This window comes from Dermacentor albipictus, chromosome 1 (assembly GCF_038994185.2).
Source record: "Dermacentor albipictus isolate Rhodes 1998 colony chromosome 1, USDA_Dalb.pri_finalv2, whole genome shotgun sequence".
NCBI lineage: Eukaryota > Metazoa > Arthropoda > Arachnida > Ixodida > Ixodidae > Dermacentor > Dermacentor albipictus.
The window spans coordinates 266,233,202-266,257,250 of NC_091821.1; the positions used below are offsets into that span (position 1 = coordinate 266,233,202).

The following is a 24,049-nucleotide window of genomic DNA, read 5'->3' on the forward strand; positions in this document are numbered from 1 at the left end:
GAGGATCAGGTAACAGCAGATTTGTTAAAGGATGGTGGGCAGATTGTTCTAGAGAAACTGGCCACCCTGTACACACAATGCCTCATGACCTCGAGCGTACCGGAATCTTGGAAGAACGCTAACATAATCCTAATCTATAAGAAAGGGGACGCCAAAGACTTGAAAAATTATAGACCGATCAGCTTACTGTCCGTTGCCTACAAACTATTTACTAAGGTAATCGCAAATAGAATCAGGAACACCTTAGACTTCTGTCAAGCAAAGGACCAGGCAGGATTCCGTAAAGGCTACTCAACAATAGACCATATTCACACTATCAATCAGGTGATAGAAAAATGTGCGGAATATAACCAACCCTTATATATAGCTTTCATTGATTACGAGAAAGCGTTTGATTCTGTCGAAACCTCAGCAGTCATGGAGGCATTACGGAATCAGGGTGTAGACGAGCCGTATGTAAAAATACTGGAAGATATCTATAGCGGCTCTACAGCCACCGTAGTTCTCCATAAAGAAAGCAACAAAATCCCAATAAAGAAAGGTGTCAGACAGGGAGATACGATCTCGCCAATGCTATTCACAGCGTGTTTACAGGAGGTATTCAGAGACCTGGATTGGGAAGAATTGGGGATAAAAGTTAATGGAGAATACCTTAGTAACTTGCGATTTGCTGATGATATTGCCTTGCTTAGTAACTCAGGGGACCAATTGCAATGCATGCTCAATGACCTGGAGAGGCAAAGCAGTAGAGTGGGTCTAAAAATTAATCTGCAGAAAACTAAAGTAATGTTTAACAGTCTTGGAAGAGAACAGCAATTTACAGTAGGCAGCGAGGCACTGGAAGTAGTAAGGGAATACATCTACTTAGGGCAGGTGGTGACAGCAGATCCGGATCATGAGACGGAAATAATCAGAAGAATAAGAATGGGCTGGGGTGCGTTTGGCAGGCATTCTCAGATCATGAACAGCAGGTTCCCTTTATCCCTCAAGAGGAAAGTGTATAATAGCTGTGTCTTACCAGTACTCACCTACGGGGCAGAAACCTGGAGGCTTACGAAAATGGTTCTACTCAAATTGAGGACTACGCAACGAGCTATGGAAAGAAGAATGATAGGTGTAACGTTAAGGGATAAGAAAAGAGCAGATTGGGTGAGGGAACAAACGCGAGTTAATGACATCTTAGTTGAAATCAAGAAAAAGAAATGGGCATGGGCAGGACATGTAATTAGGAGGGAGGATAACCGATGGTCATTAAGGGTTACGGACTGGATCCCAAGGGAAGGGAAGCGTAGCAGGGGGCGGCAGAAAGTTAGGTGGGCGCATGAGACTAGGAAGTTTGCAGGGACGGCATGGCCACAATTAGTACATGACCGGGGTACTTGGAGAAGTATGGGAGAGGCCTTTGCCCTGCAGTGGGCGTAACCAGGCTGATGATGATGATGATGAATTTTCTCTTCCTTTTCAGCTTTGCTTTTAAAATTTTATTTTTCCGTTTTACAAGCCACCACAATGACAAAAGAAGCCTTTTAAGCTAAATTTCCTTCTAGCACTAAAGTAAAATCCAAACCCATTTTACCCCCATACACAGTGAGTGAAAATGCTTGAAGACATGTATTAGTTACAGCTGCGTGCTTTTTAAGTTTTAGTGATGTTAGCCATCTCAATTTGCTACACATACTCCTACCAATATTAGATTATTTATTAAAATCACCAATACATCAGAGTGCTATATATGTCAGAAATACATAGCTTTAGAGGTTTCCCAGAAACTACCTGTTACTTTGACAATTTTTTTAATACTGAAAATACCCAATAGATGAAGCTGGTAAATGGGGTATTCAATTAGCTCAACGATAACCTGCAAAGCATGCACATGCTACCTGTATAGTGAACTAGTGATGAAGTTGCAGTCACTGACAAAGCTAAGGTGAAAAACGGACTTTTCAGAGCCCGTATGGATTTCTTGGTTGCACTAAAGCGCACTAGAAAAATGCTGCTTGGCAATGCCAAATGGCATTTTTTATGCCAAGATATGATGTAGTGAATGGCAGGTAGGTTTCCATCTGTCCTGTTGATAGTGTCAGCCATCATTTGAATAAATAAACATTCCATTAGAAGCCTGGTCATCGAATTATGTTCCTTGGCTACAGTGGCAGCGTTATGCCAATCAATGAGGCGAAAGTGATTATTGACGTGCTCAGCAAGGCCATTTGATGCTTTCTTGTTCTTCAAGATGTCCCTTTGATGCTCCTCGATTCTTTTTGTGAATTTACCACTTTCACCTATGTAATTGTAGCTGCAGTCGGTACACAGCACCTAGTACACCATGCGGGGATAATACTTGCTGTCAAGGCAGTCTTTCAGATTCACTAACTGGTTTCTTGGTTTGCTAGACAGCATGTACGCAATTTGAAAATCTTATCTTGAGAAGACACAACTCAGAGCCTCAGGAAACTCAATGACCAGGTCACCTTGACTTGCTCAGTGACTGCAACTTCTTTACCATCATGTTACCTGACCAGACAAGTTTCTGTTGAATCCTTGACTAAAGCAAACTAATGTACACAGCTTGCTTCTGATCAATTTGTAGGCAGCTATGAGGGGGTAGAAGTGAGCAATGAAGATTGTATACCCTGCTTCATTCAAATAGTCTGGGTGAATGATAAAATATATAAGCCCCACTTTTTTCTCCTATACACTATAAAAATGTTCAACTCCCAATCAAGAACACTCATAATACTTTAGAAGCAATGTAATTCATTCTCTTTGTGCATCTATGCACTAAGGATACCTTATGTGGGTGCCGAAGCTCAAATTTGTTGCAGAATGTAGCAGCTTTAATGAAAATATCCAGTTTGGTGGGGTTGGCACAGTAGTCCAACCACTGTGCATGCGTGCACACTCACCCCGAACATAAACTTATGTTACAGCTACAGTGTACTTAGCAGCCTTTTCCCAAGAGCCTTCAACCTGAACTTAGGTATCCTGGTGCACAGGCTTAGAACAACCTAAAGAAAAAAAAACAGACATAGCTCCAAAGACACACATTCAGCTATACTATATTAGAAAGCTCTGGATTAATGCACAGTTTTTTTAAATTCTTCCTATATGGATGACAAGCCTAGCCTGTCAGTACACTTTTGTTGAATTATAGGGACTATAAGTCCAGCTCATCAAAGTATTTCCTTTTGTGTATGCAATCCAAAATATGTTCATTGCTGATCTGCAGCTATAGACTAGCTGTAAAATTTCCAACTACAAAGGGCAAGAAAGCTCACAGGCAGCACCTGAACAACTGGCTTTTTTGTTTCTGCCAGCCATACTGATCTAATCAATCTACAGTCGAACACGGCTATATCGAACTCGTAAAAAAACACCTATCAGTTCGATATAGAGCCTAATTCGATATAAGCCTGCTAAAGAATTGGATGTCATAAAAACACATACCATTTATAAGATCATTTTAATGATGAAAAAGCTTAGTTTCACATGAATTTGTCCTGTATTTTCTTCTGTTTCGGCAGTTTCGCTGCCTCCGACGCACACACTTCTCGACATTGTCTAAGCAGTCGGAGCAGCTGAGGCCGCAACCTTCCACATTCGCGCAGAAGCACCGGACTACAGATTACTTATTCTTCAAGGTCGTGCTGAGAGTGCTCCTCGGAAACTTGCACACTGCGGGGCATCCGACTTCTCACCGCGTTCGATCCGATTTATGATTTCGAGCTTCATGGCAAAAGGCGAATTCTGCCGCTTCATCACGGCAACAGTGCGGGAGAAGGCACACAAGGCGCAAACATAATGAGCCCGAAAAGCAGTGAGACAACTCGCACTTGTGCCATCTTGCACAATGAGGGCACAAGAGCCTCTGATTTGGCTGTCTGAGCAAGCGCTGGGGCGGACCAGGATCATTTTTTGCAGGGGGGGGTTGACGGCTCGCTTGATGCAGCACAGTCATGGTAGGGAACAATGTTGGTAGGGAGAGCGGTTTGATGTAGCCGCACTGCTGGATTTCCCCGCCGCTGCGAGGGAAAGCCAACTTCTGGGGGCACTTTTCCGCCGCTTGACATTCGATATATCGAGAGTCGCTGCTATTTTTGTTCGATGTAAGCGTAACTTTCGCTATATATACTTATTGTAACTATACTGTGCTCAGAAATTGTTCAATATAAAGAATAATTAGATGCAAATGGGTTCAATATAGTTGGGTTCGTCTGTAATCATAATGATATAACTGCTACACCACCGTAAACTATGGTCTGTTGCTTACAAAGCGAGTTCTTAATATGGAACAGCTAAAAATATACTGCTTTGCATTTGAACTAGAACTGGAGATGTTGGAAGAAGGAGATATTTATTGAATTCAAGGAGCTGTGTTCAGAAACTTGTATGTAAAAGTGGAGTGAGATTAAGCCAAGCATGAATGCTTTTGTATGAATATTCCACTTCAGCTATGCGCTTTAGCAGAGAAATTTTCATGATGTGGTTCATGGAGATATATGAAGAGTATGTGCTAATAAAAAAGTTCAGAATCCTTATTTGCAAATATTTCCTATTTTTCTCTTTCAATACCAAAAGGATAATCCTATGTTATACCGAAAAAGTAGAATAAAGTTAGATTAAGTTATGGGGTTTCATGAGCCAAAACTGCACAGCGACTTATGAGGGACAGCAGTGTGGAGGGCTTCGGATTAATTTTGACCATTTAAAATTCCTTATCAAGCACATATATCTATGTACATGAGCATTCATGCATTTTGCCCCAGGCAAAATGCAATAATTTTTCATTTCTTCCAATTCACCGCCGTGGCAGCTAAGTACTGAACTCGTAACCTCATGCTGAGCAGCAAATAGCTATTGAGCCATCAAGCCATTACTGCAGACACTTCATTATTTTCATTAGTATGTGGCAACTGAAGTCTCCTTTGAACTATGGGTGTGCAAATACCAAAAAGAAGATTTCGAATCGAATATTGAATCGAATCAAGATAGCCAAATATTGAATCAAATCTTGAATACCAGAAAAAATTTTCACGAAATTTAATGCTTACAAATTTTGGGCATGAAAATATAGTGCTGCACATGCTTAGGAGTCTCCTAGCATTGTATAACAAGAATGTCGCAAATTAAGCCATCAGTAACTTAGGTACACATACATTAAGACATAAAGTAGGTCTGCTCTTGTTAAAGGGAACACCAAATTAGTATGTCAGCAATTACTACAGCTCAGTTCTAGTTTATGACGGTCAGGAAAATATATATTTTTTTATTAACTTCCCCCCTTTCTCTTCATTTACCTGCCATCATGGTAGGGATCCAGCCTACACAAGCAGCAACGCTTATGCAGGCTGGAACACATTGTATGAATTGAAGTGAATAAAAATATTGTTATTATTATTATTATTATCATCTGCGCAAATGCATGCAGGTGGGTCATGACATCTTCACGCCCACTGTGTAAGCTAGTCTTGTGATGGTTCACTCGAAGCTACACAAAAGAGACCAATGTTGTTGGAAACGAGAAGCTGCCGTGCGGTGTGTCGCAAAGATGCAGGCCCTGAACAACTTTGTTGCCATCCCATGCACTCACTTTCATTTGCGAGGCAGCTTGTCATCCTTTGTTGTGCAACAGCTGCAAATAGAGGTGCGTTGATTTGGCATTGTCAATTGGGCCTAATGGCCTAGCCAGAGTGGCCGGCAATGGCTAATGTGGTAATGGGCCACAAGCCGTCATGGAATGCTTCACGCTAATCACGTTCATACAGATGGCTCATCAGTGACTGGTCCTGAGATCACGCTTGCAGGTTAGACTGACGGCTGTTGAAGCAGCGTGAAATTCGTCACCGCGTATCCATCACAAACTGCATGCCTATAGGCAGCTAAACGGCCCGATCTTCACACACAATTTCGCACTTTACGAAATATGTGTTGCTTTTGTTGGCGTTCGCTCTGTCCACATTGTTTTACCATTTGGATTGGCCCTGCTGACACGGATCAAGCTTGTACAGACAGAGGTGGCCCCGGCCAACGCAGCGTGATTCTGCAAATTACGGCATTTCGCCGCTGTGTGTGGGATCCCCGCATCGGGTCAACATCAGGGAGCACTTGTAGTGACAAAGTCCGCTACCGCGCCAGACAGGGTGGCTTGTCCACGGTGCACACAGTGCTCCGTTTGTGATAAGAATGAAGTGAAACGCTTACCTGGGCAGCATTGAGCATGAAAGGCTCTGTGGCACATGCGACATGTGGCACTACACGGGGTCTCTACACCAAATATATTGAATATTCGAAAAATTGCATAGTAGATATTTTTCATATCATAAGAAGCCAACAAACACTGACACCAAGAACAGCATAGGGGAAATTACTTGCGCTTAATAAATGAAACAAAGAAACGATAAATTAATGGAAATGAAAGTGGATGAAAAAACAACTTGCCGCAGGTAGGGAACGATCCCACAACTTTCGCATATCGCGTGCGATGCTCTACCAATTGAGCTACTGCGGCGCCTTTTCCCCATCCACTTCCTTGGGTATTTAGGTTTGCTAGTAGAAACCCGAGAGTGCTAGCCAGCACCACCACTCACAGACCTTGGCGGTGGATGTGGAACATCCTTTCTGCCGCAGGGGTCACGAAAACGTGATCTTTTTGGGCGAAGGCAACCGGTCAATAAACCCACACATGCTACCTGAAGGCATCAATGTTGCTAGATTCAGGACTCTCGTTATGTGATAAACGAAAAGAAAGGGGGTTAACCTAGGGGCCTGTTTTTTTATTAGTCATATTATAAGAAGCCAAAAAACACAAGTAATTTCTCCTATGTTGTCCTTGGTGTCAGTGTTTGTTGGCTTCTTATGATATGACTAATAAAATTTCAGGCCCCTTGGTTAACCCCCTTTCTTCTTGTTTAAAGTAGATATTTGATTCATGAATTGAATTATTAGAATGTTCACTATTCGATGCGATTCGGTGATATTCAAGTATTCGCGCACCCCTACTTTGAACCATTATTTTTAACATTAGCAGTAAAGTACATATTAAAAAAGATAGAGAAAGAGAGTGAGCAAAGTGGCGATGTCATTGACATGTAATGATGAATTTGAATCTAGAGTTCGCTCTATAAGTTCAAAATGTACACACAAGCAGCATAGTTACTGTTCACACACGTGAAAAGCTGCCTAAATATCAGGTTCAGCCATCTTGTCTATTAAATATTTCTTGGTAAAACAGAGGCTTTTTTATAGGTAACTGGATGTCCCACACCAAGAATTGTTTTCTTGTGTGTGAAAATACAATTTGAAAATTTTATGAACACTGATAGAAAAGGCTGAAAGGAACAATAGAGCCAGTATAGCCTGCAACAACTTACTCGCAGATTTCAATCTCGAGGAACATGAGTATGAAGACCAGCACAGCACCAAGTGCAGCCACAAAAATGTGCCACCAAATGAATGGTTGTGTTGAGCTGATTGGAGAAACAAACCAACCACGTCCTTCAATGCTGGTGCTGAGTCCATTGGGAACCTTCAGCTTCTGCAATGTTGAATGGCAAGATGGATGTGAACTCCACTGTTTTTTAAGCCCTCTGATGCAGCCTAACTTCCAAAGCTGCTACAGACAGTACACCTACTTATGCAAACAATTTGACAGCAATTACTGGCAAAAACAGAATACTACATGTTGTATAAAAATAAACCAAAGTAGATTTAGAATCTTAAAAAAGCCTTAAAAGCAATGCTGAATTCACAGCAGATTTCTGGGTTTAAGTAACCAAGAGCCACAGGAAACAATGACACCAAAACAAGCTACCACAGAATGTGCTAAAACAGTGGCAAATATACATCACCTATGATGAGTGGTCACCTTAGTGACCAACTTTTGCATGAACTCTATGCAAAGTAAACCAGATAAGTCAGACCCAATTATAAAGAACTACAGTACAGCGAACAATGCTCCATATTGAACACAGAAAACACACATTTGTGCAGAGTAAGCTGCTTATTACAGTGTGAAAATTGAATATATAAAACTACAAGCGTTTATGACCTGCATCATAAAGTTGCCCACAAGTGGCATTAAACGATGGCAAGCATGGGTCTCTGTTCTCTTTAAACATGTCTCTTGAGCATGCCTCTTTTTTGGGCATGCCATGCTTGATATTCTTTATTAGGTTGTTTGTTTGCTTAAGAGGAAGCTTTAGCTCGGGTGCTCTTATATAAATACATGTAAAAGGAGAATTCGTTTTTCTTGGCAACCACTGCACCAAATTTGACGAGGTTTGTTGCATTTAAAAGAGAAACCTAAAACCTAGTGACTGTTGGTTTGGAATTTTCGATTTAGATCGTCAATTATTCATTAACAATTGGCAGAAAATTAAAAATTTTCAGAAAACAAAACTATCAAGTTTACAACTATGTAACTTAGCAAGGAAAAATGATAGCATAATTCTGCGAATTTCATCTGATAGCGCATTTAAATCGGACAAAATTGATATGTTACAAATTAATCTCCAAAAATTTTGTAATATGGAAATACAGCTTTTGCGGAACCCTTGTACACAACGTAACAAATTCACGTAAAATATAAAATGACATATCAAATTTGTCCGCTTTCAATGATCTAGTGGATGCCGTTTGCAGAACTGCAATATCTGTTCTTGATGCAGAGCTATTAATTTACAAATTTTACACTTCCATTTTTTTTCAAACTTTCGAATTTTTGAAAATCTTTTTAGAAAAATTCAGGCTTTAAATCGAAATTTCGCTTCCAACAGTCACTAGAATTTACATTAATTTCTCAAATGCAACAAATTTACTTAAAATCGGTCCAGGGGTTATCTCAGAAAAGTGTTTTTGTGTTTTACATGTATTTGAGTAGGCCACGTCGGAGTTGGGCCCGAGGTAAAGCTTCGTCTAAAGGTCAGAAGGTATTAAAGCGTAGTTGTGCAGTTGTTTTCTGCTTTTAGACGCAGTGACTGCAAAGTACAATTCATTGTGCTGTCAAGCATACCAAATAGAACACACAAGCGAAGGGGACAGACAATGGCACTACTCACAACTGACAGACTTCATTAAAACAACACAAAAAGTTGTTCAAAACAGCCATCATGCATGCTTGAAAACCCTGACAAAGAATGGCAGTTGGTATCTGAAAACAACACTAGTCACGTGCCTTCCAAAAGAGCCCATCGCTTTGGCATACAGAGTAACTAAATAACAACTGACACAGACATCAGAGTTCTTGAAGATACAGTAAGTTTCCATACCTTCTCAGGTATACTTTCATCTGAGCTGGAACAAGATATCTGTATTGTCGAACAGCGGCACACAAAAAAAGATACCCGAGGTGCGGAAGCTTACCATATCTTCAAGAAATTGGATGACTGTGTCAGTTCATCAGTTGCTCTGTCTGGCAAGGAAGTAGACCTTTTGGATGGCACATAACTGGCGTTGCTTTCTGCTCCCTCTCCATTATTCCTTGCCCCGGTTTTTGAGCATGCATGAGGGTTATTTATAACAATTTTTTTTCCCGCAATTTTAATGAAGTCTTTCAGTTGCCAGTAGCGCCACTGTCCACCTCCTTCTGTTGTGTGTTCTGCTTGGTGTCCATTACACCATGATGAATCTTTACCAAGTAGCCCAAATTTCAATTCTTTTTTAGAAAGTATGAGCCATGCACAGGTTTAACATACAGATGATACAGCCTTACTTTGGCAGCTTTTACCCAACAAGACTGTGGTGATTCAAAATAAAAAAGTGTCATGGTAGAAAACATAACAAGGCTCACACAACAGAGCTCCTCAAGGTTAGCATGAACAGTTCACCTAAGCCATGACCACTTGTTATTGAGAAGTTCAAGATGTCTACAACCAAGTTGTCCATGTAAATGAATGGATCGTTCAGGTTTGTTGCAAATGGTTAGGGTACGTAGAATTACCAGACACATCGAACTATGTTAGCACATTAAGGAATTCGATAAAACCAGGTTTAACTGTAGTGCAGCTCATGTACAATTATGAAATTCTGGCTTAGAAAAAGCTCTGGTTTTCAGGTGAATCAACCCAAAAAAATAGAGAGGAAATACAAATAAATATTTTGTACACTGGCATACTTGTGGAAAGCAACATGCCAACATTCAAGAGCACCGCAAGTTTGATATGTTATGAAGTCAAAAAAATTATTGTCAGCACATGGAAAATGACTATATGTGACAGGCTACATGATCATGAACTCCCACCGGCCACAAAATCAAGCACACATTTTGGGCTTTTTTGGCCTGCTTAATGGTAAGGCACACAATGTCATATAAAAGTTGTTTGCATAATAAAATTAAGATAATTTATTTCAAAGTTTAGGTTTCACCACATAGTTTCATTAATATAATATAGGGCACATACTCATAGGACTAGATCATTTTGAAGGATAAACTCTTTCTATATTGAGTCATATTGAGACAGCATAAAAGATGTGTGGTTCATACAGTGGTGTACAAATATCCTAGGTGGCAGATTTATGGTAAGTTTATATACAGGGTGTCCCAGCTTACTTTAGCCAGAGTTAAAAAATATGTGAATGCCACATAGCTGGACAGAACCAAGGCAATGTTGTTTGCTGTCGCTTGGAGAGACTCAAATTATTATTTTTTCATTCAGCCTAATCAAATAACTAGTCCTAATTCATTAATCAGCTCCTCAAATATTATAATTAGATTAAACATGTCAATGGGAAAATTTTAGAGCACCATGAAAATCTCCCAATACAGCTTTCTGTTGCTCAATACGTGCTACATAAAAATGTTTTTCTCCAGCCTAAAAGAAGCCAACAAATGCATGCACAATTGTCGCGCGACTGGCCGCTTGAGGCACTTTTCGTGCACTCGGGGACTTCTTTCACGCTCGGAAACACACTTTTATGCAGCATATGTTGAGCCACAGAAAGCTGTATTGGGAGTTCTGGGAGAAACTCTGGCTGAAGTTAGCTGGAACACCCTGTATAACAATAACCAGTTATAATATGTTGGGAACTTGGGAAGAGAGCAAAACGATGGGACAAGTAAGACAACACAAGGATGCATGGTCTTTCTTGTCCTATCGTTTTGAGCTGTTCTCAAGTTAACAACAATGTACCAACAAGCTCAATTTTCAACCCTTCTGCAGTTATAACAATTGAATTTTCAAATTTTGTGAACATTGTTATTAGTGGATCACACTGCATTAATAAAGTAATAATAGTATGGAAACCAGGCTTATCCAGGTTATTGATTTTGTGGTCTCGTGAGGTGCCAAGGCAAGCTTAGGGTTGTGTATAGTGATCTTCCAAAATAATTTTTGGTGGTTGAAAATTTACATGGTAGGAGTGAGTGCACATGTACATGTGTGTAAGTACTAGTACAGAGGTCACCTGAACGTTCTAGGTTAAGATCCCATTGGAAGCATACTTTTTCTTCCACTTGAAATCCTTTTAAATTTATCACAAATATGATGTTGCAAAAATTCTAAACAAAAACCAGTAGCCCATTTTCAATTTGTCCATAAACAATCTAGCAGCTTGCTACTCTATATACTGGTCTTTAAAGGTGCTATAAGAAATCTGAAGTAAATTTGGAATATAGTTACCTCTTGATGTTGGTTATGAATATATTCACATAACAATTGTTGTGAAAATGTAACTGAATGCACACCTAATCCTTAGGAGACACGGTAAAAACTTAATTTCTATACAGTGAAAACTACAACTTATGCTTGTGGTTAACTAGTGAAAATGCAATGCAGGCAATGAGTAAATATTAGTGCACAGTGGCAATTCTTACTTGAGAATACGTGTTTGGAACAAAAAAGTCCAAGGTAACAATTGCAATAATGGCAATAGGAATACCAAAGTCTCCAAGAGCCCTTCTTGCCTGCAAGGAAAAGAAAGGTAAATAATTCCAGTTTACCTGCACAGGTAGCTTTCCCACATGTTGTAAGAATACTTACATTTCTCCCAAGGAAACTGCTGTTACGAAACTTCCTCAGAAAATCTGCTAAGAAGAATGTAGAGAACATCAAAATCAATGACAGCAATGCAGTGTTCGGTTGACGTGTTCGTTCTATGATTTCAAATTCTGGATAGAGCTTTCCACTCCAGTTAGCAGCAAACACATCAGTCCAGTTTGCAGCAGACACGTCAGTCCAGTTTGCAGCAGACATGTCAGTCCAGTTTCCAGCAGAAATATTGTTTGGAAGGTAGGCCTCAGGGGAGCTATCACAGTAGTCACTTGCTTTAAGCAAAGGATGAGTAACAAAGATCTGTAAAGAAGAAATCAATAGCTCTTTGTGACAAATAGCAGCAAAATGAATATTTGCAAATGTCACATGGAATTTTTACAGCTTTGGTGCATGGAAGGCATGCACTATATGTGCACCATACTTGGTACTGCCACATTATTTAGTGGCCACGAATCAGGGCATATACAACATGCTATGTTCAATTCAAAATGTAATACAACATTTAATTTTAAAATATGTGTTCCCTTAACTTGTAAGCTCCCTGTGCCCTATCAACTTCAGTATATACACATTTGACCTGTTCAGTCCAGACAAACCAGCTAAGCAATAAAAATTACGGTGAGATCTCTTTCATGCTCCAAAGCAACAACAGAAGATGACAGCTCTGAACAAATGACCCAGTTTATTGCATTTTAACTTGGTTTGCTTAACACTGACTGTCTAATGCCATGCGGCACAGACTGGTGCACCACTGCTAGAAGGACACATTTTTCTTCTGGTTGCCAAATGCATTACCACCATACTGCGCTGCAAAAAGCTGCATTAAGGGGTCCCTAGCCCAAATTTAGTCTTTTTTGTTACCAGCAGTTCTAAAGCATCAACCAAGGAATGCTCTAACAGAATAATTTTTATAAAAAAATAACCTAACAGCTAGGTTCCAAGTTTAATTAGGAGAAATTAAACTGCCCTCTGCTCACTAACATGCCACACCTTTGCAACTAGTTTCACCATGGCATGCACCTAGCCTGCATAGGCCTTTTCGGAGACCAGTGTTGCATCACAACACTTTTTCTTTTATGTTCTCAGCTACTCAGCGACTCTATACTCCTGTAGGTGATTGCTCCACATACGTACCTTATCTCCAAAGGCATCACCAACTCTCGTGCAATTTTTTATGACCAATGTCAGAGTGCTTTAGCAAATGTTGCACTGATAACTAGATCATCAACAGAAACAAACAATGATGCCAACAATTTTGTTTAAATTTGTGGGCTCTCTGTGACATAGTGCCGACTTGATCAAAAAAGAAGCATTAGAAGCACGAGTTTTCAATTGACCATGTGCCTTGATCGAATGGGACCAATCAGCTCCATTAAGGCCATTTGTACCATTAAGACCAACTGAAAACTTCAATAGCATATTCCACTCCAATAGGCCAGAAAAGGGTCATTTTGATAATCCATTTAGTATAAAGCCCTGCCATTTGTTATTTTTGTGACTTGATTCAATCAGTTTATTCAAGTGCAAGCGAACACATGGGTAACTCACTTTCAAGAAAGAATTAATTGTTTATGCTTTATGTGGTCTAACTGGCTTTCTACCACCCACTAATGCTGGTGTTTAAAAAGAAAAAAGTTTTTCAGCATATTTTGTCACTTACAGGAAAAAATTGTTGCTGCCTAATGATAATATCTTACAAAGATTTCTTTTGAGAACTTGCATTTCAATTCTGCAATTTTTTCATTGCCTGTATTCAGTGTTCAATGGTGTAGTGCATCTTTGAAATGCTCCATTAAAACCAGTAGGCATTTAGGGTCAATTATTATGACCAGTTGGTACTTATGTTTTTTATATTCCCATTGGCACCTTTGGCAGTAGATATTGCCACACATCCTTTGTTACCATTTTTCTTGTCTATCAGCTACTGCTTACTGTATCGGTCTTATTATGCTTCCACCGCCACAAGGAATGCCTGTCGCAGGACCGCTAGATTTAAAAAAAAAAAAGTGCGGCCTGCCGTCTGCATTGAAAATGGTGTTAGCCACTGCAGCACAGCCAGCCGGGGACTGTTGTCTAGGATCCACATAGAAAACGCGCCAGGAAAGCGCTAGGAACGCTGTAGCCCGACGCGTCCCATCCCCGCCAGCTGGCACCATTGGGCCCAGCTGAGCAGCCAGGAATGCAACTACAGCTGTCTCGTTCCCTCCCATAGCAGCCTGCCTGATGCAGCAAGCCACACCTTTATTATTATTATTATTATTATTATTATTATTATTATTCAGCGGCCGTGCCTGTTGTATCCAAGCATTTGAGCTGTTGCCATGTTTTCTATAGCAAGGCATGCCCACTACAATCAGATTGCACGGATGTTGCAAATGATGTATTACATTATTGCATGTGTGCCATGAATGATGCAGTACATTGTCAATTGGACGCGAGCACTACAGACTGCTCTCATACGTACAATGATGCCTGCATAAATACCATACAGGCTGAAGCAGTGCCACTCAAATCCACTACTGTAGTCTGTAATTACTATTTTTACTCTTAAATGTTGCTTGATTTTCTGGGTATACGTGTGCCCAATAAGGTTTGATTCTGCCCATTCATCATGTCCATCTGTGCTCTCACGTGAGCACTGCCATGAGGAATGCAAAATAAGAAGCCCATTTATAATGGCCTTACTTTTTTAATGGATGCAACAAGATTTGGGTAAACACAGTAAAGTTCAAGTGTGTCCCACGAAACCACAACAAGACTCAGTATTTTATTTCTTACTGGAATGATAAGGACTTGGCACTTTACACATTGAACTTTTTTTTTTCATATAGCACCAGAAATGGAACAATATCTGCATCACATCTCATAGATATCTCACTGGTGCTGTAACAGTATCTTTGCTGTCATCATTATGAGAAACAGCTCATGGGAAGCATGCATGATTTATTAATTTCTTTGGAGTTCTCATATGCAGTCAGGAACCTTTTCTATTTCATGTTTAATTGGACCCTTTAACATACCAACCTCGTGCCTACCACGACTCAGAGGTTCAATGAAATCAGACAAACCAATAAATTTACTACCTGTTGTAAAAGTTCTCGGGTCAATGTACTCCTGATCATGCCAGATTTAAAGCCATGCAGTGACATTGCATTCACCAGTGCTAATGTGAAAGCGTCAACGACTACGCAACTCTTCACACAGCATTATGTCAGTTACAGCTCCTCTGGTTAGTTTCTTATCCCACCCAAGAATTTGTTTGGCTGAATTTAGGTCAATGCAAGTGCTTCACCCCATACTGCCTCATAATGCACAGGATTTCTCAGATTCTCAAATTCTGCTCGCAGCTTATGCCATATATGTTTTACTGAAATATAACTTTTCATTACTGACAATTAAATGCCAGTATGACACCACTAACAAGCATTGCAGACAACTTGTCATGTTATCAATTACTATGGCCATTTGATGTGCTGTTCTATATTTCATTGATTCTGTAACATACTTGCTTCCCACTAATAACATTAGTTCTCCCTAATAACATTGTTTCTCATAAATAACAATTCACTTTTGGCCATCTCAATAGCACAATCACACACACCAAAAACTGTAAATTACGTACTCACCAAGTATAACTTATAAAATGACTCGTATATATACAAAAGTGAGATGAGTGATGCAAATATCTCTTGCGTGAACCTTGTGAAGAACCGAACGAGTGCACTTCCTTCAAAGGCAACTACCAAGGTTGCCAGTATAGCTATCCACATTCCTATCCAGACCCGAATGGCCAGGAACTCCACATCATTCTCTTGACAAAACTGCAAAACAAGCACAAGCATTGATAAAATGTCAACAAACATTATGAATTATCAAAGAGAAACTTTAGTCACAAACATTAAAACATTGCGATTTATGCACAGCAAATTAATTATCATGCTTACCGAATACAACAACTCGTCAAATAGTAGTACCGGTCCTGTAACACCTATTATAACCAGAGGTTGCCCAGAAAACAATGCAAATATGATACCTGTAGCACAGGTGGCTACAAGTGTCTCAGACACTCCAATGAGGTTGTTGGTTTTGTCTCCTGGAAAAAAGGAAAGGAGTAACGTATTGGAGTATGCCATAAAATGAGTACAAGCAAATGGTGAAGTTCCATAATTTTAATAAAATGCTGTTTGATATAAGCTCGCAAATCATACCACACAAACATTTTACAAGTGCTACTGCATAGAATCGGCTAAATACCAATTGAGCAACTCCAAATGCCGTGACTGATCCTGTGATCTAATAAAGCCTGTGACACACCAGATATTTTTTCTGGAAATTCAGGTTTATGCACTGCAGCTAATAAAAGAAAAAAGAATACAAAAAAAAAGAAAAGAGAGGACTCCTCTATTACCCCAAGCACAGAATTTGTGAAGCAAGCTGAAACATAAAACTTGTGCAAGAATTCCATGACTGCATGTGTTTCAAGAAATTAAATATTTGGTCCTTTTTCCATGGTGTTTGTTCTCAACTTAAAAAAAATTACCGATGATTACGTTACTTCCTAATGCGAAATTTGAGCGCAGCAAATGCGAGCCTTTGTTTGCGTTTGGCCTCGGCCTCGGCCGCGCGAACGGTAGAGTCTTCTCTGCGACGGCGATGAGCTTCTGCTTCAGCCTCGCTTACTGCTGGTTGCTCTCGACGGCGGCGATGAGCCTCCGCTTCGGCGGTGCGAACGGCAGGGTCTTCTCGGCGGCGGCGATGAGCTTCTGCTTCAGCCTCGCTTACTGCTGGTTGCTCTCGACGGCGGCGATGAGCCTCCGCTTCGGCGGCGCGAACTGCAGGGTCTTCTCGGCGGCGGCGATGAGCTTCTGCTTCAGCCTCGCTTACTGCTGGTTGCTCTCGATGGCGGCGATGAGCCTCCGCTTCGGCGGCGCGAACGGCAGGGTCTTCTCGGCGGCGGCGCTTAGCCTCTGCTTCGGCGACGCGTACTCCTGGATCATCTCGACGGCGGCGACGGTAAGCTTCTGCTTGGGCGGCACGCACCTCTGGATTCTGACGGCGACGGCGCTGGGCCTCTGCTCTGGCAGCTCGTTTAGCAGCAGCAGCAGCAGCAGCAGCAGCAGCAGCAGCAGACGGAGGACTTCCATCGGTCGTCTCGCTCATGGCTCAGAAAGAACTGGCAGATAATTTCGCAGTGGCGAACGGCAGCGGCAATTTCGGCTCGGGCGGTGCACATATACAGATCCGCCGCCACCGATCTGGCTCTCTGATTGCCACCGCACAGGGCGAACGGCAGCGGCAATTTCGGCTCGGGCGGTGCACATATACAGATCCGCCGCCACCGATCTGGCTCTCTGATTGCCACCGCACAGGGGTTGCATTGGAGGAGGAGCGAAGAAAGGAATTAAGTTCGAGCCGGCGCTTTGACAACCGGAGACTCGCAGGAAGAGGGGGGAGGGGGGCGGCGTGTACACCCAGCGGCAAACGATGGGGGCAGAAGTGCGCGCAGCAAGCGGACAACACGATAAAGGGAGGAGGGAAGAGATAGCAGCGACTGACTGATGCCGCTGACGCCGATAGTGAGTCAACCCCAGCTGCGGAGTTGGTTTCAGGGACAACGCCGCCGATGCCGACACAAACAATATGATACCCACGCTTCCGCAGCGCTAAGAACCAGGTCTAGCCGTGGGAAGGTGGTCACGTATTCGTCGACGTGCCGGGGCCTACGTGAAATAACCGGCGCGTCGGCAACTGAAGAGCACCCTATCCGCCACACAAGAACAGGGGGGGGGGGGGACCCTTTCCTCCTCTTTCTGCATGGCGGCGACGGTGTTCTATGCAGTCACGTTATCTTGACTCTCTAGCGGCGTCAGCGGCATCCAGCGTTATCAGTCGGTCGCTGCTAGCGCTGGGGGGATGAAAGGGGGGCGGAGCTGGTTACGAGGCCGACGACAACGCTGACGACGACGCGAAACCCAGGAACGGACGCCAAAGAGCTGCGCTCTAAAACATAGTAATCAAAGACAATACTCTAGAGTTAGTGAACAGAAAGGTGAATTGTTTTGGTCTTCCATCTGTTACTTTTTCCCTTCTTCATGAGTAGCAGAAGCAAGAGCCTTCTTCCAGCAGCTCTTGTAGCAGCAGAATACACTTTTTTTTAAATTTAAGCTTCCAGAACATTAAAAATGCAGCTTTGTAGCAGTGGCTGCAGCAGACAGGTCACATGATCACTTCATTATATTTAATGCAAAAGGCAACTCCTGTACTGCTTTGCAGCATAGCAAGGGCGCTGAATAAATGCCTCAAACTACCCATGCTGTCAAACAGGCAGAACTATTAAAAACAGGAAAACAAGTCAAGTCTTGGGCTGCAGCCAACGCTTGGACAAGCGGACATGTCTAAGTGAGGGCACTGACAAAGGCAAGGTCCCATGTTGAAATACTGGCTCCAGCCTGAAGCTTGCCTTAAATTGACCACTGTTGACCACTTCGAACCTCTATCTTCCTGTGAACCCCTTCTCTTATACAGAACTACGTGTTACATGTAAGAAAATAAAAAGATTATCGTTACATTTGGAGTATGCACCGAAGGGTAGAGGTTGGGGTCGTTGTGGTACCGACGTTCAACAACATTCCACCGAGTCAACATTGACAGTGACAGCAAATTGTAGGTCAGCGTGAGAACAAGACGACGGATGTTTTCCCAGAACATCAGCAAAAGATGGCAGTACCTGGAGAAGCTTTACCTTCTGCCAAGCTTGGGACATTGACCTCTCCCCAGTCGTCAGTGAAACACTGGGTCTGGTATGCTTGCTTCCCCTTTCCCCCTTTTCAGGACCAGCTTGGGGGCAGAGCATGTGCTTTGTGTCAACGTTCTCCTCGGAGGTGGTGTGCCGTGCCGATACGAACCGCCAGACTGGTTGATTGGGACATTACCCATTTCCCTAGCGAATGATCTAGGGAAGATGGAGGGTACTTCTTCAGTGTGTGGTGTGTGCTCTCCCAGAACGATGTAGTATGCTACTAAGTGTAGCTCAGGTGACGTGAACAATGTAGCTGCATGCTACAATGTACTGCGCTCCATACTCCTGCGAGTATCTTATGTCTTTTCCGATAAATAAGTTTGCCTTTTTTCCCCCATATGAATACTACCTCTGTTCTATGCCTCCAACCATGTGACCTAGTACTCATAAAAAAAGTTGGCAACTTTCGTCGTGAAAGTTCAGATGATGGCATGGACCCTCTTAGTCTCTGTGCTATGCCCCGGTAGTGTAGGCCAGCTACCTGTTTCAAAACACATCGGTGGCTTAGGCTAGAGAGCGACCCTCAGTGTGACGCAAGAGTCCAAGACACCCCTGAATCCAACAAATTATGGCAGCTCACCACATCCCGAGCTCACGGACCTCGGGATGTGGTGACCATCCAGTATTCCAATCAAGTGGAGGCGACTTGGGAATGACCTTGGGAATCTCTTGCAACTGACGAGCTGAAGATAGTAGCAGTACCTGTGACGTTAGCAGCATGTCCATAAGTGAACTGATAGTTTTAGCTGTTAATGATGCCTTAGTGGCAACAAAGACCACTGAAGGCTATAGTGAGCACGATGAGGTGCTGTGCCAACAGAGCACTGTAGAGACAGCTAGACCAGCTGTTAATGAATTGGCACAGTCACCATGTGTGCGTGCATTGCAGGCATTGTTAATGAAGTTGTTAACAAAGTACAGAGTGCTGCTGACCCGATAGACATGGGCACCCATGTTTAGATAAGGGCCAAGTTAGAGCTGCATTTAAAGTGCAGTGCAAGTTGGACGATGCAGATGAGGGCAGTTCGCAGGAGTGCGAGGTGCGTAGCTCAAAGGAGGATGACTGCACTGTTCAGCGATCGGTGAAGGTGTCCACCTGTTTAGGTAGCCAAAGTAGTGATGATTTAGGCACGAATCATTCAGACTGTTTGGGTGAGACACCGACCGAGACTGAGGAGCTGTGTGCCAATGCACAATGCAAGCTGGACAATGCAGTAGAGGGCAGTTTGCGGGAATACGAGTTGTATAGCTCAGGTAAAGACTGCTGCATTGTTCCAGAGTCAGTTAAGCTGCCCGCCAGTCGAGGCAAAGAGACAGACGATTTAATTGAAAATCACTCGGGCTGTGTGGGTAAGACAATGCTCCAGACCGACGAGATCTGTAACGGTCAGCACGAGCCGCGAGTAGATGGCTCAAAATTGAGCACAAGGACAAAGCGTTGCAGAAAGAAGCGTTGCAAAGGTCGGCATGTGGTGAAGAATCTAGCACAGCCAAAGACGGCAAAAGACGCAAAAAGGCAGGGCGCAAGAAAAGGAAAGGCGAGGTTGTTGTCTGCGAAGTGTTCATTTCAAGCACATCCGAGCCATTGGGCAAAAAGAGACAGAGGAGCATGTTCTACGTGAATGCGGACAAAGGGCATGGGGCAATTATGTTCCCAATCATTCTGTCATTCTTCTCGCGGTGCTGAATACATTGGGAAGGAGAGCAAGGTGGCAGGACTAGGCAAGGTGGTAGCGAGATGCGAAGCAGTCATACAAGGTCATGAAAGCATGTCGCCAGGACACAAATTGGCAAGGGACTGTAACTTCTGGAAGGTGTTACTGGAATGTCAGGACTTTATTGTTCCTGGTTTGCCAGAATAGTTTTCATGGCGCGACCACGTCAAGTACAGCTCAAAAGTATGAGTCCATCTTATGATAATTGGAACAATAGACAAAAAGACAGATTCTGAAGAAACAGACAAAATTTTGTTTGGTTCGTTTTGAGAAGTTTCATGGCTTGACACTAGGGTTTTTTTCAGTAAAAAAAGTTATGAGCTTTGTTTTGGTTTTTCTTTGAGAAGCTCCAAGGTTTATAAGATTTGTCTTGCGTAAAGTTTTAGTTTTGTGAAGTGTTAGTTAATTAATGGATAGGTTTTTTTTTCTTTTTCGTAGTTGACTGGAAACATCAAGTTTATTTGTTGAAAGGCCTACGCACATGTGTATTAGTTGACCTTTTGTTAGAAGTGTTTCTGATGTTTTTCTTCTCAGGTTAAGCGCGTTGGTTTTCAGTAAGTGCATAATTTGCACTGAGAAGCATTGGTACAATTCCATTAGTGTGTCCAGTGAAGACAGAAGGAAACAGAGTGTTATTCACTGGGTCGCTTGTGAGTGTTGAAGGCAGCAGTGTTCTGATGTTTCTACGGCGCGTGCATGGAAAAAGTTAAGAGCAAACACATTTTTTAAAGATTATTTTGGATGCATAATAATGTGTTTAGTTTTGTTGTTCATTTAAGGCATGTCAGACAAAGCCAAAAAAAAAACAACCATATGCATGGCATACAAATATGCTTTGAGTTGTGACCCCAAAGCTAGCATGATTTTGATTATGTATACAAAGAGTTGACGGAGCTGTTCAGTGGCTCTAGTACGTGCGATAAGTAGTCAGTCCACTGAGATGAGCATGAGCAGGCTGTTTGTGAAGTTAGGCTGCATAAGTGTTTTGAAGTGTTGGTTATTTAGAGCCTTTGCTTTAATTGTATGCATATGTTTGCAGCGTGACAGTCAGGTTTCACTGAAGTCAAAGGAATGCAAGCACTCGCTTTGCCGGCACCAAAATTTTGGGGTCGAAATTTTCAGTTTCCAGTTCAGCACTTTCAATTAAAATTTTAGTATAAAAACTGGTGAGTTAACAGCCGATTCCGGGCGTTTGCATGCTGTGTGGTACTGTGTTGTCTTGGTCAACACTTCTGTGCTGGTTATTGTGACATGGTTGGAAGCCTTCCTGCAGAGAGCCAAGCCATCTTGGTCACCAGCCAGTCTCATCCTGCCCAGCGGTTGTCAGCGCTAGCCAGTCGAGATTTCGCAGGCCGCGGAGGAGCTGTTACATTTGGTGTATTCACTGAAGAGTGGAGGCTGGGGTCACTGTGGTACCGACCGTCCAACAACATTCCACCGAGTCAATGTGGTCCCTGAGATACTGACAGTGACAGCAAATCGGAGGTCTGTGTGAGAACGAGACGATGGAGGTTCTCCCAAAACTTCAGCAAAAGACACCAGAACCTGTAGAAGCTTTGCCTTCTGGCGAGCTTGGGCCACTGAACTGGGTCTGGTATGCTTGCTTTCCTTTTTCCAGGATAAGCTTGGGGCCGGCGCGTGTGGTTTGTGTCAACGTTCTACTCCTTGTAGGCAGTGTGCTGTGCCAGTACGAACCACCAGACTGGTTGATTGGGACATTACCCATTTCTCTCGCAAGTGATCTAGGGAAGATGGAGGGTTTTTAAGAGGCATCCACAGTGTGTGGTGTGTGTACCGTACTTATGATGTACCGTATGATGTACCGTACTTTCCGGTCCATAAGCAGCACCTATGTTTAAGTCACACCCCCCTCAAATAGGCAGTTTTCCTGAAAAAAAAAAAAAAAACGTATGTAAGTCGCATCGGTGTATTTGGTCGTTCGGTAAGCGATTTGAAAAAAAATTCAGTGACATTTCACTTCGTGAACGCGGGACACACGCAAGTGTATCGGTGCCATTTCTATAGAATTGCGATAGGAATGTTATGGACACTCCAGACGGATTTCTGGCGTCGTGCCCGCTGCAATGTTCCGTATAAAGTCCAAGGGTGATAACATCGTCTCCACATGCCGTACGCTGTATGTGTGAATGAACGCATTCGAGAGTGCGCCGAATCGCGCACAAGGAAGGGAAACAGGAAGGCAGCTCAGGTGTGTGTGGGGAGGGGGGGTTGTACTCTGGTAGCAACTGCGTAGTCTGCACTGCGGCACGTGCCGTCTCTTGAAAGTGATCTGCAAATGAGACGACTTCGGAGGTGGTCAACTCGTGCTTGGCCTGCCGCCGCTTGTGTTGATGCTCCGTCCTTCTTGCATGGCACTCGGCAACTCAATCACGAGAAGAACCCGGTACCTCCATAGCGCGCACACAACCCATAGCAACTGCAAGAGCAGGTCAACCCAGTGCACTTCATGTGGCCATAGCATCCAAACCGATTTTGACGGCAGTAATTTCCGAAAGAAAAAAAAAACGTATATAAGTCGTGCCATTTTGTAAAACGCACAGACGAAAAATTTTGAAAAATAAATGCAAGTTGCACACGATTGACTGCACTCCATACTCCTCTGTGAGTATCTTATGCCTTTGCCTGTAAATAAGTTTGTCCTTTTCCCCCCATGTGAATAAACCGGCTGTTCTATTCCGCCAACCTCCTGACCTCATCCTCAACAAAAAGATAGCAACTCTCGTTGTGAAAGTTTGGATGATGGTATGGGCCCTCTTAGCCTCCATGTAACGCCTTGGTAGCACAGGCCAGCTACACGTTTCAAAACGCACTGGTGGCGTAGGCTAGACAGAGACCCTCAGTGTGAAGCCATACTCTGAGACCATGACATCCCCTAATCCAACAGTAGTCACTAACATCACTCCTTACGTCTTTTGAGAACAGTATGTTTGCCAGTACTTTAAGAGCCTCTCCTGGTTTTCCTTCCAGGGTGACTGGCCAGTTCGTTTGTTTCCACGTTCACCTTTTTCTCTAATCAATGATTCCCTTCTTTTGTGTCCTCAAATTTGCCTCATCTTTCTCCTTTCCATTGCTCACCATGCTGCCCTCAATTTACTTTCTAACTTCTTCGTTACAAAACACATATCACAAGCAGTCGAGCTCTATTCTATACTACAGTAATTTGTGAAGCAACCACTGTTTGAAATATTTTCCCACAAAAATGATTCTGCGTATGTCAGTAAACCATGAGCCTGATGTACATGACATGAATCCAAAACCATTCATTGCCTCTACAAGTGTACAATGCTTTGCTCAGCACATCTACAGTCAGCTACCATCTTTGGTGAAAGGCATGTCAAACAAAGCATCGCAGTCATGAAAGTAAACTGTTTTATGAATAAATATGTCATGACTTCTTCATACATATAACAGCTTAACAAGGTCTTTGACAGTTACTTTATGTAATAGCAGTTATGGCAGATTAATCATGAAGGGCCTCGCATTAAGATGCCAGAAGACTTGCATACTGTGAGAAGCTTGTGGCATAA

The 24,049-nt window shown here is 42.6% G+C and overlaps 1 protein-coding gene across 10 annotated transcripts in view; it reads right to left on the reverse strand.

Annotated features, from left to right (window-relative positions):
- Window positions 1–24,049, reverse strand: part of LOC135915636 (band 3 anion transport protein-like) — a 316,698-nt gene that overhangs the window by 20,954 nt on the left and 271,695 nt on the right. For all 10 annotated transcript variants that reach the window (XM_065448767.2, XM_065448776.2, XM_065448789.1 and 7 more), the window contains 5 exons: window positions 15,932–16,080; window positions 15,614–15,808; window positions 11,976–12,287; window positions 11,810–11,899; window positions 7,371–7,534 (listed from right to left, as the gene is read on the reverse strand). In XM_065448767.2, the coding sequence (XP_065304839.1) occupies window positions 7,371–7,534; window positions 11,810–11,899; window positions 11,976–12,287; window positions 15,614–15,808; window positions 15,932–16,080 (910 nt within the window). The remainder of the gene's footprint in view (window positions 1–7,370; window positions 7,535–11,809; window positions 11,900–11,975; window positions 12,288–15,613; window positions 15,809–15,931; window positions 16,081–24,049) is intronic.